The sequence below is a fragment of the Aythya ferina genome (assembly GCF_964211825.1).
Source record: "Aythya ferina genome assembly, chromosome: 4".
Classification (NCBI taxonomy): domain Eukaryota; kingdom Metazoa; phylum Chordata; class Aves; order Anseriformes; family Anatidae; genus Aythya; species Aythya ferina.
This window is the reverse complement of record NC_140300.1, coordinates 20,229,283-20,248,283: the sequence shown is the minus strand read 5'-3', so window position 1 is coordinate 20,248,283 and position 19,001 is coordinate 20,229,283. Positions and strand designations below refer to the sequence as shown.

The 19,001-nt window shown below is 35.5% G+C and overlaps 1 protein-coding gene across 5 annotated transcripts in view; it reads left to right on the top strand.

Annotated features, from left to right (window-relative positions):
- Window positions 1-19,001, top strand: part of LOC311435855 (uncharacterized protein) — a 75,818-nt gene that overhangs the window by 15,488 nt on the left and 41,329 nt on the right. For 4 of the 5 annotated variants that reach the window (XM_084517342.1, XM_084517343.1, XM_084517340.1 and 1 more), the window contains 2 exons: window positions 8,972-9,049; window positions 9,934-10,095. In XM_084517342.1, the coding sequence (XP_084373468.1) occupies window positions 9,028-9,049; window positions 9,934-10,095 (184 nt within the window). In that variant the 5' untranslated portion in view covers window positions 8,972-9,027. Of the gene's footprint in view, window positions 1-1,849; window positions 2,062-8,971; window positions 9,050-9,933; window positions 10,096-19,001 lie in introns of all 5 variants that reach the window. The other variant, XM_084517341.1, reaches the window with a different exon arrangement.

Genomic DNA, 19,001 nt, shown 5'->3' with positions numbered 1-19,001 from the left:
ACATGCTGTACTGGATGTGCTGTTTACAAATTCAAAAAAGCTGTCCAGTGGTGTGATGGTTCATGATAGCCTTGACTGCAGTGATCATGATATACTAAACTTTAAAATCCTAAAGTGATACCTAAATAAACTCTTTGGACCTTGTGAGAGGCTTTTACTAGTGGATTCTCAGGAGGTCTGGCCTGAAGGGCAAAAGAAAGCAAGGTAACAGCTTGAGCTTCAGAGACAGCCTCTTCAAACAACAGATTCTAGATGAATGTACAAGAAAATGAGTGGGTAAGGCACAAACTGCAATGGCTGAACCCAGCACTCTTCTCTCAGCTTGAACACAACAGGCTTTTGCTACCGAGGAGGACAACAGAAGAACTGCTTCAGCAAACAGGAATAAAATTAGAAGAACCTGTCTTAAGAATTCAATGCAATTTCACAAGCTGGCAGACAATTGGCTAAATAAAACTAAGGAATATGTATCTCTTTCCGGATGAAGTAATCAGCTTTTGATGAAATGTATCAGTGATTAAATGAAAAAAAAATGCATCAATGATGCAAAAAAATGCAAAAATGAATAAGTGAAGAAGGCTAACTACATACTGGGTTGCAATAGCAAGAGTGTAGCTTTGCTGTTGATGGAGAAGGTTATTGATGGTATTTAGTATTTATTGAGCCACATCTGGAATATTGTATATGGCTATCAGCCCATCAACAATAGAGACACATAAAGAAACTGGAACAAGTCCAGTGAAGAAGAACTAAGAGTGTTGAGGGCTGTAGCACACACTGCACAACAAAAGACAGAGATATAGGTTGTTTAGTTTGGAGACAGATTAGGAAAGATTTAGTTGAAATATTCAAGGGTTACAAAGATGATGGTGCTGCATGTGGAGCTGCACAGTGACATGCACAAGATAACTGGCAGTAGCTGCGGCAATGGAAGTTTTCATTGGGCATAAGAAAAAAAATAAATAAATAAACCCCAGTGAAGATGACCAAACACATGAGCAGATTTTCCAATGAGATTTTGAAATATCAGTTGGAGATATTTTATTTTTGAATGCTAAAGGTCCTAAGCAACCTGAGTTATATTAGGGATTTAACCAGATGATTTCCAAAGGTCCCTTTCAGTGTCATTATTTTCTCTGACTACTCTATGATTATTCTAGTTAGGTTAGTACTGAGTGCAAAAAATGACAAAGAATGACAAAGAATGTAATACATTTCTTTCAGGCACCTTCTATATTGTCATGGAAGTTAATAGCACTCAAAATTGGAACTGTTTTTTGCAATGTATTTTTTCATATCTACATCAAATATATGAAACTAAACTCTTTTACAGGGTGGGGCTCAGTGGAATGTCCCATAAAATTCAGTATGGCAGAATCATTTTGGGAGGTATTTGCATTCTAAAGGGACTGTAGACTGGAGAAGAGTATCAGGATTTTATGCATATTCAACAGTAGCTGAAAGCTCAAAAGAGATATAGAAAAAAAAAATATTTCTTTTCAGATAGATAGACTGAACTGCTTATCTAATCAGGCCATTTTAAGATGCAGCTGAAGCAGTTATTAGGAGACAGGTAGAATTTATTTAGGTCTAATTCTACTATGCTGAACTGAAATAGTAGTATTTTTTTCTGACCTAGATGATTCTATGGTTCTAATTTTAAAAGTATTATAGCTCTCTGTGAGTCTACGTTTTATTGCAGTACTTGCAGAAGATAATGTGTACGATTTCTTAAAGCTTTTTTTTTCTTTTTTTTTTTTTTTTTTTTTTTTTGACAAAGAGTAAAGAAATACTAGACAGCTTTATGACAAAAAGAACAACAACAACACATTTTCTTCTGTCTTTACAGAATTGTTTCAGTCATATATGTGCATGACCATGTTGAAAATATACCCATCTGCCAGGTCTCAGGAAGCAATGGGGAAACTGAAAATACAGCAGGCTGGACAGATAGGCTTGATTCAAATTCATACTACAAAGGTTCAAAAACCAGCCGAGGCAAGAACACAGTTCTAAGGAAATATTTAGAGAAGGTGCAGAAAAACACCCATGATGATACAGGTAAAAGTTGTTATTAAGTCGTAGTGTGAAATGTCAGAATTCCCTTCTAGCTATTGTGGTCAGGCAGAGTATTTTGTTCTGATACAGCTGGTTAGAAAATACTGAAGAAAAGATGAAGCCAGCATACCTTTTAAAGGAGGCTACCATGGGAAAGGAATATTAAGAAATGGATGATGTAAGACATTTACTTAGAAAGCATCTACATATTAAAAGTCAATAAGATATATTTCCTAGTGTCCAGACAGAACTCTGATTCTGCTGTCAATGTACAAAGATATCAATCAGTGCAGTATAGAATAAGAGGGAATGCAAAGTGTATGGAAATCATAATCCAAATTGTACTGGCTTGGTGTCCTGGTTTCAGTTAGCACAGAATTAATTTTCTTCCTAGTAGCTGGTGGAATGCTGTGTTTTGGCTTAGAATGAGAAGAGTGCTGATAACACCCCGATGCTTTAATTGTTGCAGAGCAGTGCTTATACTAAGCCAAGGACATCTCAGCCTTTGCTCTGTCCTGCCAACGGGCAGGCTGGGGGGTGCAGTAAGAGCTGGGAGGGGACAGACCCAGGACAGGTGACCCAAACTAGCCAAAGGGGTATTCCATACCATCTGACGTCATGCTAAACAATATATAGGGGTGGCTAGCCGGGGGGAGGGGGCCGGACTGCTCGGGGTTAGGCTGGGCATCGGTCAGCGGGTGGTGAGCAATTGCATTGTGCATCACTTGTTTGTACATACTATTATTACTTTCGTATTATCACCATTGTATCATCATTATTATTATTGTTATTATTATTTTGTTATTTTTTTTTTTTTTCCTGTCTTATTAAACTGTCTTTATCTCAACTCACGGGCTTCACTTTCCATTTCTCTCCCCCGTCCCAGAGAGGGAGGGGGGAGGGTGAGCGAACGGCTGCGTGGTGTTTAGCTGCCGGTCGGGTTAAACCACGACACTTGGTTATGTCAGCACAAACTGTGTTCATTTATGCAACTTGGACAAGTTCTCCAACAGCACTGAATGTAGATATGTCATCATATCAGCCCTTCTTCTCATTCAGAATATAGGCTAAGTCGACTTCCAAAATCATGGTGACGATAAGAAAAACGTTTTGTTTTGTTTTGTTGTTTTGTTTTGTTTTTATTTGTTTTGTTTTGTTTTAAAGCTCCTCCTAAGTCCCCTGTGCACATCTGGCCTCTGATCACACAGAACTCATTGAGAGCTGAATGAGAATTCTCCCTTAGAGATTATAAACTGTGATCTAGAAAAGCGGTCAGCTCAGTACATATGCCCTTGAATTTTCTTTCCATGCCGTGAAGCTGACAGCACTTTGTTATCCACCATCTCAAATCCCACAATGTTTAATTGATACATACTAAATAATTTTAACCAGAACTAGACCTAGACAGTAAATCTGTTCTTATGGCATGCTATGCTCAACATAGCATAGTGCACAGCTGACAACGAGTGAAGGTCACTGCAATAAAAGTCCCTGTTGTGTGTGCACAGAATGCTTCAGAGATGGTTACTGTAGGACACCACCAGAATTTCAGTACTAAAAAATATATAAACTGTATAATTCTAACATGATCATATTTAAATGTGGAGGGAACAGTTACTTGATTTGGCTTTCTTTCTACAACTGCGTTGCCCTTTAATTCTGTTGAGCATTAATTTCCCCAAACATATCTGAGCAGTTATTTTCTAAGATGGTGGTAATGCCACTTATTTTTAAGATAGTCTGATCATTTTCATTACAAGATTCTACTTTCAGTTGCTCAGAATACCAATAAATTTAATCTACTTGGGTATATATTTTCCATTTCAAATGATTGCTTCAGATTGATTTTCTTTGTGTTTTTCTTTTCCTTTTTTAACTTTAATGTCACATAAAGCATCTCATGTGTTTCTGAGAATGAAAGCAGAAAAGAATATATTGTTTGCCAATGTTAAATGAACTCCAGCCTCTTTTTTTTTTTTTTTTTAAATGTAGAATATCATCATATTTTGGATCAGATATTTAGAAACTGTTTGGGAGTGGTCTTTGTTTGAAAGATATTCCTTTAATCTTTTATATGAAAATCTATTCTAATCTTTTAGAGGCCCTTCAGAAATTAAAGTTAATATACAACATCTTTGCTTACACCGAACATTCTCAATTCTATTGTAAAGAAGGACTTTTTTTTTTTTTTTTCCCAAAGCTCCAGGCTTTTGTTAACCAGCAACTGTAAATTGTTGCTGGTATGCTTCTAGAGAATCTCATACAAGATTGTAATAGAAATAAACTGTCCAGTTCAAGTGAAATTCAGTTCAGACCAAAGAGAATAAAAGGGAAAATAGAATGGAAATAAAAGTTTGGATTTAGCACTGAAACAGGCAGAATGAGAATAAAACAAAATCTAAACCTTGAATTTTAACAAATAATTGGTCATGGAGAGCAGGAGATAAGTGAAAATTGTAAAAAGCCAGAGGGACTGTTTTTTCACAGATAGCCTTCCATCTTATATGTAATGCACCATACAGATTCAGCAACAGAAATGTCTGGCGTTCTTCTGTATTATCTATTCCCAATTTATCCCTAGGCCAAAAAACAAAACTCCTATGGTAAAGCCTCTTTTAAAAATATATATCAAATTAATGAACAGTTTGGATTGGAAGGGACCTTAAAAATATTTAGTTCCAACCCCGCTGTCATGGGCACAGACACCTTCCACTAGACCATTTTGCACAAAGTCCCATCCAGCCTGGCCTTGAACACTTCCAGGGATGAGGCATCCACAACTACTCTAGGCAACATGTTCCAGTGCCTCACCACCCTATGAGTGAAGAATTTCCTCCTAATATGTCATCTAAATCTACCCTATTTTAAAGGCATTAGTCCTTACTCCTCACTACACTCTCTGACAGAGTCCCTCCCCACGTTTCCTGTAGGTCCCCGTTTGTAGTGGTTTTACCGTGCTGGGCAGCTAAACACCACAACCGCTCTCTCACTCCTTCTCCTTAGATGAGGAGGGGAAGAAGTAAAGCAAAGAACAACTCACGGGTTGAGATAAGGAAAATTTAATTAAAGGGAAATAATAATAATAATTTAAAAAGATTATTATGAACTAAACAATGTAACTAAAGGGAAAAAAAAATGGAGAGGGGAAAAGGGAGGGGGAAAGGAAAAAAAATGGAGGAAAACAAACAAATAAAACAAATGAAGGCTACGTGGAAGTGCAGAGGAAAGAAATTACTCTCTACTTCCCATAAATGAGCGATGCTTGACCATGTCCTTGAAGCAGGGCCTCAACGCATGTAGCCAGTGTTTGGGAGGAGAAGGACCGACGTTTTCACAATGAGAGCCCACCCTTCCCCTCTTCTTTCTGTTTCTACCTTTTATTGCTAAGTGTGACATCATATGGTATGGAATGGTTAGTTTAGGTCAGCTGCCCTAGTGATGTTTCTCTTCTCACTTTTTGCCCACCCCCTAGGAGGGTTAGAGAGAGTCCCGATGCTGTGCCACTGCTGCTCAGCAGTAGACACAACACTGGTGTAATAACACTGCTGTTCCAGCTACAAGTGCAGAGCACAGCACTGTATGGGCTGCTTCAGGGAAAGTTAACATCCCAGCCAGACCTAGTACAATCTTAGGTACTAGAAGGTGGCTATAAAGTCTCCCAGGAGCCTTCTCTTTCCCAGGCTGAACAACCCAACCCTCTCAGTCTGTCTTCATAGGAGAGGTGCTCCAGCCCTTTGATCATCTTTGTGAACCTCCTCTGGACTCATTCTAATACTTCCATGTCCTTCTTGTGCTGGGGGCCCCAGAGCTGAACACAGTACTTCAGGTGGCGTCTCACAAGAGCAGAGTAGAGGGTAGAATCACCTTATGGCCATGTTTCTTTTGATGCAGCCCAGGATATGGTTGGCTTTCTGGGCTACAAGCACACATTGCTGACTCATGTTGAGCTTTTCATCAACCAACAGGTCCTTCTCATCAGGGCTGAATCCATTCAATCAGGGCTCAATCCATTCTCTTAGCAGTCTGTGTTTGCATTTGGGATTGCCCCAGCCCACATGCAGAACCTAGCACTTGGCCTTGTTGAACCTCATGACGTTTCCTTGTCCCACCTCTCAAGCCTGTCAAGGTCCCTTTGGATGGCATCCCTCTCCTCCTGCTTGGCGTCATCATATGCACGCACACACGCACACATATATACACACATATATATATATTCATTATATATATATATATATACCATAATTTTCATGATTTTTAATGATATATATATACTGTATCCACTTGGATCTACAAAACTCAAAGGCTGGAGATTTCACTGCCTGTTTTGTCAGCCTTTTCCAATGCTTGGCTACTCTAACTGTGAAAAAGTTTTCCCTTATATTCAGTCAGGGCTTCAGTTGCTTCAAATTAACTTTATTTTTTCATACTTTTAAACAATAAGTGATTAAACAACAATAAAAATGGTTTACAGAGATAAAAACAAACAAACAAACAAACAAACAAAAAAAAAAAAACAGCTAGAAAATAGGAGAGTTCAAGTGACTCAGAAAAACATCGTATGTTTAAGAGCAGTAATTTAAGTTATTGGTCTCATGTTGTGTGTAGACATTATACATCTAGATGACAGCTATGCTGTCTATATTTACACTTGAATATATTATTTTTTATCAGCTAGTAGTTTGAAACAAAACTGGACTATTTGGTTGATGAATAAAAGAAAAAAAAAAAGAAATACAACAGTTTATATAACTCTTAAAAACCATGTAGTGGGTTTATGTGGCAAGGTTTTGGTAGCAGGGGGCCATAGAGGTGGCTTCTGTGAGAAGGATCTAGAATGCCCCATGTTTGGTAAGGACACTACTGTTTTCCAGAGCTGAGCCAATAAGCGATGTTGTTTTGTGCCTCTGTGAGAGCATATTTAAGACAGGGAAAAAAACACTGCGCCACACAGCAGCTGGGAGAGTGAGAGGAGTGAGGAACAGCCTTGCAGGTGCCAAGGTCAGTGTAGAGGGAGGGGGAGAGGTGCTCCAGGTGCCGGAGCAGAAGTCTCCTGTGGCCTGTGGTGAGGACCATGGTGAAGCAGGATGTCGCCCTGCAGCCCATGGAGTACTACGGTGGAGCAGGGTTCCACGCTGCAGCCCGTGGAGGAGACCATGGTGGAGCAGGTGGCCCTGCACCAACGGAGGCTGCCACCTGTGGAAGACCCCTGCCAGAGCAGATTCTGGGCCGGACCTGTAGCCCATGGAGAGGAGCCCACGCAGGAGCAGGTGACCTGGCAGGAGCTGCTGCCCGTAGGGGATCCAGGTTGGAGCAGTTTTCTCCTGAGGGATGGACCCCATGGTACAGACCCATATCTGGAGCAGCTCTGGAAGAGCTGCTGCCTGTGGGAAGCCCACGCTGGATCAGTTCATCAAGGACTGCATCCCGTGGGTGGGACCCCACAGCACAGGGGACGAGAGTGACCGAGAAGGAGCGGCAGAGAAGAAGTGCTGTAGACTGACCATAACCCCCATTCCCCCGTTCCCCTGTGCCGCTCGGGGGGGAGGAAGTGGAAGAGGGTGGATGGGGGGGGAAGGTGCTTTTGATTTCTTTCTTTTGTTTCTCACTTCTCTAGCTTGTTAGCAATAGGCAATAAATCTTACTATCTTCTTATGCCGAGTCTGTTTTGCCCGTTACAATAATTACTGAGTGATTTTCTCATCCTTATCAACTTTTGTCATCCTTCTCAACCTTTGAGCCCTTTTCACATATTTTCTCCCCATTCCTCTTTGAGGAGGGGGAGTGAGAGAGCGGCTGTGGTGGAGCTCGGCTGCCCACTCGAGCGGAACCACGACAAACCAGTACAATATTTAATTTTTTATTAATAAATCTGGTAGAACCTTTGGATGGATTCTAATTCCTTTGTGTGTTGAATAGCACCCTACCCCAAGAGAAAACCATCCAGCACCAGTGGGAGAAATTCCTTTGACCAAAGTGAAATGTGGAGGTGTTATGAGAAGATCTGGATCATACGGTTCAGTGGAATAAGACTCAGTTCTTAATGAAAAAGGATGTCTACATTTCACCCAAAAGATGTTATGAACATTTTTATTATTTTTTTTTTTCAATGAAAGGTAGTATATTTAGTAGATTTTGTTGATACCAACGTTAAACCCACAGATCTTGCAATTTTCTTTTTCTTCCTATTAGAAAACCTTTTTTTAAAAATGCCATGGCATCTCTAACATATACTGGTCAACTAGAATGAGTCTCAAGCTTTATCATTATTAAAACAAAGGAGAAAAGTATTTTTGTCTTCTGCAAATTACTATATATGGGATGGGTTTACCCTTCTGATTCAAAAAAAGTAAAACAGAAATCCATAAAATAGAAATTATTCATGGATTAAATATTGCCATCTCACTGCTAATGGTTTAAATAAATTATTGGTGTAGAGATTCCCTTAGCTGTTTAAAAATAGCAAAAGTGTCTCCAATTATTCGTGCTTAATATTGCTCAGTGAATGAGGGTGAATCTTTGACCCCGCTAATGCCTCAGATGCCTTGTTAAGAATAAGAAGGAAGTCTCTAGTTTTGGGGAGCACACAGTTCTGTATAACAGCTATATAAGAGTTCTAAGGCAAAGGAATTAAAGAATAATTAGAAATTGTTAAGTTTATTTTTTTTAGGTGGTGGGGTTCTAAACAGATAATTTTGTAGTAGTCTTTGTATGCATACATATAAGAATTCATATGCATGTCAGTGCATATAATACAACAGAGGTTTAAATTAACACCACAAAACAAAATTAGTACAGATTATTTGCTATTAAGATAATGCTAAAAGAGACTACCATTTTTCATGTGTTGGAAAATAAATAATGGCCTCCTTGCTGTAGGATCTTGTAATTTACTCCCATGTGTCCTTTTTTACAGTCTATGTGAGTTACCAAATACCCAACTCTGTGAGCATGGGGATAACCAACTAAATAATGACTCGGGACTATGACAAAGGTAAGTTTTCTCATATTTCCTCTGTATTGTACTTCCTAGATGTTGCAAAAGCCCCTGCACAATAGGCCTCAACAATAGGAAAAGAACCAGAAAAATAATGGATTCTTTCTTATCTCTTGTACATTTCTCGTGTTCCGTTATCCTGTTTCTCTGAAAGAGAAGGTTCTGGGTTTCAAAGGTGGTATACAAAACAGGTTAATTAACCAGATAAATAGACAATGAAAATTTTTTGAAAGAAGAAGAAAGGAATTTTCAACAGACTGTCTTTCTCTGAGCCATATCTTTTGATGTGACTTATATACCAAAGTGACTTGGTATATAAACTGTATCAAGCTGTGGAAGAAATCATATCTGTTCTGTACCTGCTACTGTAGACTTTGAACTATAACTGTGTCCTTGGTACTGTTTTGTGTTTCGGAGTTTGGATTTTGGGTTAAAATTGCTCATATATTTATACTTCTATGTCATTTCTTTCATGCCAGAGGGTTATTTCATCACTTTATTCTTAGATCTGATACATAAATATATGAGCAGTTGTGTGAAATTGTGTGATGATAAAGATACTTTTTTTTTTACTACTGAAAAAAATAAATACTAAATTCATTGACAAGAGATAAAAGCAATTAACTTGCACTCATTATTATTATTTTTTAATCTTTTACAGTCCCTGGTTATGCTGATTGAATTCACAGATTAAAATGTTCTGTCCCTGCTTTGTATAATTAACAGTTTATCTGTTAGGAAATGAAAGAAAAAAAAAAAAAAGCTTGCACAGTACTGCTGCCACCACCAGGAAAACAAGACTATGTGACTTGCAGAATTGTGAAAGTTTTCTAACACTTCGTGTCTTCTCTCCCCTCCTGTCCCTGTCTCATGTTGCACAGGGCTCCCAGGATACACCTACATCACATACTGTAGAAATCCTTCAGCAAGTAGAAACTTTCTCTGCTGTAAATCTAAGTGGAAGGAAGATGACTCTCCTGACTCACAGTTCAGGGTGCTTCTTATTCTCCTAATTGTGGAGTGTGATACCCACGTTGATGCAGGTGGGTAAAAGCGTATCTTCAGATTTTAAGAAATTAAAGACAATACTGTTTTTTGTATTTTGTTCTCCTCCAGGACTTCCTAGGCTTCCACCAGGCTTCCTAGGCATTATAATGACTATCATAAACAACAGAAAGTATGAACACATTATTTTCCTGTTGAGTATGATATAATGTTTGTGTAATTAATTATGTAATAAGGAAAGAATAGCCACAAACAAAATGCTAAAAACTTTGTAATTATCAGTATTTTCAGTGAAAAGGGGTTTAGAAAGCATTTTATGGCATTTGTGCAGGTTTCTGTGTTTCTATAAACATAAAATTCCATGTTGAGTACGATAAGTACTCTTACATGGGGCTCATTTAATTTTTTGTTTTGTTTGTTTGTTTTATCTTACTCGGAATTATGTAGCCTTCATTTATCTTTTAGGCTCAAAAACAACTCCAAAAATTTGTGTGAAAAGACTTACAAATTTTTTGTGCAACTGCATATTTATCCAGCATTATGATTCGACAAGTAATTAATACTCTTTGTTAAGCAATTGGCTGAAGGGTAAAAATGTAATGGCTTTTGTTACAGATAAAATACCTAATGTGTCTTTTAAACTGTAAATGGAGAGACAGTGCTAGCTATCCCAAATTGCAATGCCCAACAATTTTTATATTTTTCATCATGTTTTATGTACTTTCAACCAGTGGTAAGACTTTTTATTTTTTTTCTTTCCTGAAGATATTAATATTTATGTATTTTCGTTATTGCCAGACAGACAACATCTCAACGGTCAGATGAGGTTGTCTGGAAATTGTAGAGCTACAACATTAGTTCATTTATTATTAATGGAGCTCATAAATACTCACACTATCCAAAATAGCCTTAAACAATTGCACTTGAGCATGATCTGAATTCTTTTCTTCCCCAGGGAGTTCTATTTTCTGGTATATAATTAGGTGTCATCAGCTGTGATGGGAAGAACTCTACTCCACCCTATTTCTCACAATAAATGACAGATATTATAGCCTACAGCTACTAAAATATTTGTCTAACTAGAAAACAAAAACAAGCAATATGGAGAGGCTATTATTTTTGACAAAAATATAATTGGGTTAGTTTCTAATAAACTTTTTTTTTAAGTCTGTTTTACAAAATATGAAAGACATTTCTTGGAACACAAAGTCCAGCCAAAACCCTGCAGCAAATTTAAAGTAATTGCAGTGAAGACTATTGTAAGTGACCTTGAAAAATATTTGATCTGTGAATTACACTAGTCATTGTATATATGAAGGATCAGATTCATAAACAGTTAGAGAAAATTTTATATACAGCTCTATACTCTGCCCCTATTTTGGAGGTTTGCACTCCTGCACAGAGAGCGGAACTCATAGAAACCACAGACTCATAGAAAGAAGAAAATTTGCACTGAGGCTATTTTTCTTTAAAACACCAAGATCCAAAGTGAAAATATTTCTGCATTATTTGTTGGATGAACTTTTGCTTATGCATGAAGGAAACAGAGAGAGGCAGGCCACACAGTAGGGTCAAGACTTACCGCAGCAATTTAAGGAAGCCATCCTAGTTGTGAATGAGTATTCCTAAACTCTGAGACCTGTAGAAAACCTGTAGAAAGCTTAGTTTAAGCCTAAAGCCAGACTCATTATTCTTGCCATTTTTAAGCACTTATTTTTTGAAAGTGACTCTTTCAACTTAATGTAATGAATTGAATGTTTAACAATACATGGAATCATTAACATGGAATATTAGCTAATAAAGTTTCGTTTAAGAAACATATTCACACGCTAAGACAAATATTTGTCATACACAGAAAAATTAGGTCAGACAGGACAATAATAAAAGTCTCACAGTATGTAGCTGGGGGGGCAAATATACTTTAGCAGGCTGATAAAATGAATGAGCCACATACAATTTTGTCAATACAAATTAATATTCAAAAAAATAAATAAAATAAAATAAAAATAATAATAAAAATAAGAGGTAACAAGCTTAGCAGTGAAATGACATGACTTCTAACACTGGCATTGAAATAACAATATGAGCAGTCATCCAGAAACCTTTTGAGTAGTACTGAGATGAATGTACATAGTCCCTTGAAATGATATTTAAAATAACGCAAATGTTTTCCTTTTACAAGGAAATTTAACTTAATTCTGCTTATAAAACAATGAACATTTACATATATTGGGTGTAAAATTAGTTATCAGAAAACTGCAAATTAGAAGAGACAAATGAGGAGGTGAATGGCAAATGTCATTAACAGCCAAAGCCCTTAGCTGTATAATATTTCAGAATTATGAATTCTGTGGCCTTGTCCCTATTGACATACATTTCAATTTCAACTGGATCCTATGAATATACTGCTTAACTATTTTTAGACTAAGGATCAAATTTGAAAATGTTTGTTTTCTGATATTTTAATACAAATTCAATCTTACATAAATAAAAAATAAAATAAATAAAATAAAAATCCCTGTACTGGAATGACAAATAATCAATGGCATCCTCTTGGATGCACTATACAGAAGAGTAGACTGAAGTTTGATCTAATGACATTTGCAAAAATCAAGATGACAAAAAGATGAAGGGAAAGGAACATACTGAGAAAATGAAAAATAACCGAAAAGATGTACAGCTGACATTGATTAAAATCACTGAAGAATCACCAAAACAAAAATAAATGCACTGCTTCTGTTACTGAGATTCAAAATAAAAAGACATTTGGGAATGTTTCTTCACAGTCTCTGGACTCCTTTGTATACCACTATAGCTGCTGTCGTATTTTTCTTGCAAAGAAATATTCAGTGGCAGAAACTTTAATAATAGAACCAATGACACTCTTACCTATTTTTCCTTGGAAAGGATGGGATCTTAAAAGCAAGACCCTAAAATAACTTGGATTAGACTTTAATTTAAACAGATAACTTTATCCATTTAAGTTTCCATATACAATGCTGCATTAATATAACACCAAGAAGTAGCAGAATGAAGTATAACCCCACATCAACTTCTGAACCTGATGGTGCAACCATTAACAAAGAAAATCTCTTCAGGTTACTTTTTTATTTTTATTTATTTATTTATTTATTTATTTTGAGAGAGAGAGACAGAGAGAGATTAAAAAAAAAAAAAAAAAAAAAAAAAAAGAGAGACAGCAGAGCCTCCTGAGCTATTATCCAACATTTTCCTAGACATGTTCTGTTTATCAGAATATAACAAAGATAAGTAGAGATCATTGAAGATAAGTTATCAGTGAAGCTCTTTTATACTTCCAAACAATATGTTTAATAGCATGTTAAGAATTTTATTGAATCTTGTCATAATGTAGGAATTCAGTAGTAATAAGTAATTTAGTAATTTAATAAAGTCCAGTTTTCCTGGACAGGTAGATCAGTTCAGGTTAAAACAGGATTGCATTTTTTAATTTGCCTGGTGTTTTACTTTTTTTTTTTTTTTTTTTTTACCAAATCATTTATTTTTTTTTACAAATCATTTGTTTAAGAAAAAAATAAAGGTATATACAGCAAGTATCAGGAATGTCAAAAAATTAGTAGTGTACAATAGAAAAATCAATGCCTACTACATTCCAAACAACTCTTCTGTTTCTCCTATTCACATTTACACACAACAGAAAAAAAGAAAATTCATGAAAAGTGTGTCTTTGCAGTCTATTTTGAAGAACATTTCAGCATCGGTTATGGCTTAAGGAGGCCTCGTCAATCATTGCAGCCTTTATCCTACCTCCTCAGTTAAGCTGGTATAACTGTTTGCAACTCTGTGCCACAGGACTGAGAAACTGATCCAGAGGAAAAATAAAAAATAAAAAAAAAATAATAATAATAATAAAAAAAAAAAACTAGTCATTTTTAACCAAAGGAAATGAAGATGAGAAGAGCCAGATAAATACAAACTGCTTGAGTCAGTACAGGTGCTGAAATAAGTGTTTATCAAACTGTAGTCTTTTGTGTCTTGTCCTGTCACATGTGCAAAAGCTTGAACTGAGAAGTTATTCAGTGGTGTATGCTCACTGACTGCAACAAGAGTAAATTAAGAGCAGAGAAAAAAGATTCCTTCAACATCTGCCCCACCCTCCTATACTGGTAGCAGAGCCTAGAGAAGGGCCTTAAAATTAGGGCCATTTATTTATTTATTTATTTATTTTTATTCCCTTGGGCTGCAAAGCATTATGAGGTGTGGAAAAACATGAAAACTTCTTTGAAATGAAGCAGAGAGAATAGGAAACCTGAGAAATTATATATGCTAACTGTAATAAAAATAATTGTACCAATGTAGTGAACAGACATACTTTAGTTTTTATGTCATTGTCTACTGTTCCAGACCTACAAATAGGTATTGAAATAATATCTTATATATCCTGAAGATTTTTACAAAGCACCCTCCTACTCTCAAGAACTGTAATTATAACTCATACTGTATGATAATGAAGCTCACAAATCCCTGGAGCGGAACCCTCTGTCAGCCTCCCCTGGCACTAAACACATTCAAGGCTCTGTTGATCTGACAAAGCTAACTCTAATACAGAAGTACAGTAACATGCACTAGTCTTTGAACATAAGAATACCTAGAAAAAATCAACATCACATTTACAAAGAGGACTTTTATATGTTTCCTACTGCATGGACACTACAGTAGATCTACTCCAGTTATAATAACCATAATATTATGATAAATATTTGCTAATTCACAAAATTCACATGCTGGTGATTATCATATTAATGCAATACCTATTGCTTGAATTCTAATATAACAGGATAATACATGCAGTGCACATTGCATATTTTTGACATGGGACTCTAAGTGTTGTGTTTTAACATGGCCGGCAGCTAAACACCATAGAGCTGTTCGTTCACCCTCCTCCTTCCCTTCTAGAATCGGTGAGAGAATCAGAAAAAATGAAGACTGTGGGTAATAATAATAATAACAATATAATAATAATAATAATAATAATAATAATAACAATAACAATAATAATAATAATAATAATAATAATAATAATAATGTGTACAAACAATTGATCCACAATGCAATTGCTCACTGCCCACTGAGACATGCCTAGCCTATCCCCAAGCAGCCAGTCCCCCTACCCTGGCCATCCTCCCCATATTAATTGTTCAGCTTAATGTCATATGGTAGAGAATATCCCTTTGGCCAGTTTGGGTCAGCTGTCCTGGGTCTGTCCCCTCCCAGCTCCTGCTGCAACCCCAGCCTGCTTGCTGGCAAGACAGAGTGAGAAGCTGCAAAGTCCTTGGCACTGGACTTTAACTGCAACAATTAAAACATCAGTGTGTTATCATCTCATCCTAAATCCACAACACCAAAAACACAGCACCATACCAGCTACTAGGAGGAAAATTAAGTCTATCCTAGCTGAAAGCAGGACAGTAAGGAGATCATAATAATTTGCTTAAAGCTGAAAAAAAAAAGATCTCAAAGACAGACTGAAGAAGTTACTAATGTTTTGGTATCAATAGAAAATGACTAGAAATAAATAAATTCCGCAGAAGTGTATGTTTAAAAGAATTTTCAAAATCTTACCATTTCAAATTTCTTATAAATAAATTTGCTTTCATAACACTTTCTGGAGTGTTTAGTGATTATCAAGCTTTGCCATTAAAAAAAAAAATCAAAACTAACTTTGACTTTGGTGGTTAGTCAGTATGTTTGTTTTTGAAAGTCCTGTATGATTATGTTATAGTTATCAATATCTTATCTCACAATATTGTTTCTGAGTAAAATGTGTATTGAAGTTCAATAATGAAAATAATTCTATGACCACAGAAAATATAGGGAAAATATAGTTTCTTACCTGTCTAAAATGCTTTATAAAACTTTTTTTTTCTTTTTTTACCCAATTTTTAAATTTATTTTCACTATTTTGGTAAAAAAAGACCAGACATAGGTGCCCTGGTATCATTTATTTTGCTATGTCCAGTATTAGCTGTTACTACAAAATAATTGAATTCTAAAGTTGGATAAAAATATGTAAACATTTCATACTTTTGTAGATTGAAAAGCGGTTTCAAATACCCTATGCTCAAGTTACCACATGATGCAAGGAGTTATCATAGCTTGGTTGAGACAGTAGCACAAGCAGCAAATGCAGGACAAATGCCTCATTGAGCTACTGTTTATTTCAGTATATAAACTGCTTATTTATCTGCACATATTTTAGTGTACAAATTAGTACTACACAGTGCTTTTCTGTGCCAGAGGCCTATCCCATATGGCCTTGAGCATCTCTGTACTGTTCTCTGAGATGCGTTATAGATATACCTGTCAGCACTAGAACAATTGCTGGAAACAACTGTGAAAAGTTTCATTAGTTCTCTTTTTAAAATCTATAAGTTCATCCCTCCCAGAGACTAACATAGTTGCTGGTCTTTACAGAGGTTTTATTTTTTTGGTCATTTTTCTATATTGTATACACTCCTAGTTACTTCCTATAAGAAGGAAGCTATCACTACTGAATAATTAATTTGCCTCTTAGGAAGACTTTTTTGTGACATAATACTTCAATATTCCAACATTTTTTCCTTACTTTGTATTTTGTAATGTAATATATATTACTGTACTGCTTTATGGAATGTCTCTTTTTAATTTTCTGGCTAATTTTAGTCCTCAATGTACCATTAAATATCATTAAAAATATGTCTAAATACATGAAATTAAAATCCTTACTGGAAAATTTGATGTAATTTCTAAATGATTCTTCAAAGAAGACATATTACTAATCAAAATTTATTATCCATGGTGACCAAGATGCAGTTGAAAGTAATCCTAAACCAGATGATTGTACTGATTCTTTTTCTCTAAAATCTGTTTGGAATCATGATCAGAGAGCTGCGTATAAATGTTTAAAAGTTTAAACCTTACAATTTATTATTTTTAAGCATTATAGTTACCCAAAGTGTTATCCAAAGCCTTAGAAATGACTTTAAAAGTACAAGGAAGAAGTACAATGAAGATCATTTTTCCTTTATTTTCAAATTGAACAATCACAAGTAGATTTCACAGAATATAATAAATAGCCAAATTATTTAAAAACATTTTTCAAGTATTTTGTTTTATTTTGTTTTTTATTTCAGTGGATTGAGTGTTTCAAATAATATATATATATTTAATAATACAACTAAAAATTCAAGGTTTGTAGATTAATAGTGATTAATCCAAAAGTGTATTGTATTTTGGTCTCTTTTAACTAAGACTTTTGAAAAATTCAGTTTACACTTCTTTATACATGGTAGATAAACAAGAGAAGGTAACTCTATCAAACTTTAAATCTGCTGAAATTTATAATCTCACAACCTAGATACTCAGAGAGGGCTATAGCAAGACATAGTAGCCAAGACCAAAACTTACATTTAATTGCTTTTGTCGTTTTTCTATAAATGAATTAATTTCATTTGACTATATTGTCTTATTGGTGAATTGTATGGTCAGATCCTTTATCTAACTCATGGAATTGCCTCAATAAGAGGACAGCTAGAAAGTTTTGAAAGTCCTGTTTCTCTACTCTGTTGTATTGAGGTAACATTTCACCTTCAAAAAAAAAAAAAAAAAAAAAAAAAAGATTTCTTTTGTGAAGATAAATAATATCAACATTTATAATATAATAGAAAGAAAAACACAGTTAAGGTAATTTAAGTAATTTGTTTTTCAGATCTGATAGATTATGTTTCTGTTTACAGTATCAAACAAAATTTAAAACACTTAGATTCTATACTAATGCAGAGATAAGAAATACCCTATACCTAATGGATCAACCATTATTTTTTGGGTATTTTTCAGTACAACAAATGGCCACAGAAACCTATTATTTCTTCTAATTTTATTCTTTTTTTCCCCTAGTTAAATAATTTCATGAAAACTCAGAAAATGTTGTACATTATTTTAAATCACACAACAATTTGAAATTTTTCTTAATGATAATGCAAACTCAAAAACAGACTCTCCAGGCAAATCTCTTCCATATTTATACTCTCTTCCATTTTTATACTTTCTGGGGCTAGAAAACAATACTCACTATTTCTTTAATAGCTTCATGTTTATACTGAGGGAAATAAAGATCTTTCTCATGATTAGGCTTTATACTGTATTCACAAATGAGTAAGGTGGAGTTAAACCAGAATTATGTGCCAAAAAGTACCATTCAGCAGCTGCCTGACTGGGGAGATAAAACATCTGTAAGCATCCAGCCTTCTGTTTCTGGGCATAACAAATTGACCGTCTCACATAACCCCAAATCAGGACTTGAAAATAAGCATTTCTGTGTCTATATCTTCAACAGGACTGTCCCAGCAGGTATTTTTCTTTTTTCTTACTACAGTGAAGGCTTTCTGCACAGTGATACAGATGTGCTCTCACAGAGGGACTGCTTCATTTTAAGTCAGAAACTACTTGTGAATATATTAAAAAACATATGGTGTTCTCTGTTCATTGTAAGCAACTTGAGATGAAACTTGCAATTGGAGCAGAACAGATCTCATCCTGATAGAAGTGTTACATTGTAGGTCAGCATATGATGTTTGTGCTGGTTAACAATGAACACTTGTGACAAGTCAGAGTAATAATGAACTTATGTCTAACTCCAAACTTCCCACAAACAACAGGAATTGGAGGAATGGAATGAGAAACAGGTAACTACAACGTAACATAAATTTTGGTATCATTGACACAAACAATTTGATATGAGTCATTATGGCATTTTCAATAGAAAGCAAGATATGTATTTCTACAAATGCTAAGAGAATCGTGGTTAAGGTGGAATAGCAATTTTTATTATTTCAGATAGGCCCATACACAAGAGCACTCTCTCCTTCTGCTCAAGATAAAGTCACCAACACAAAAGCCAGTTCATTTTATCTATAAATGTTCAAAT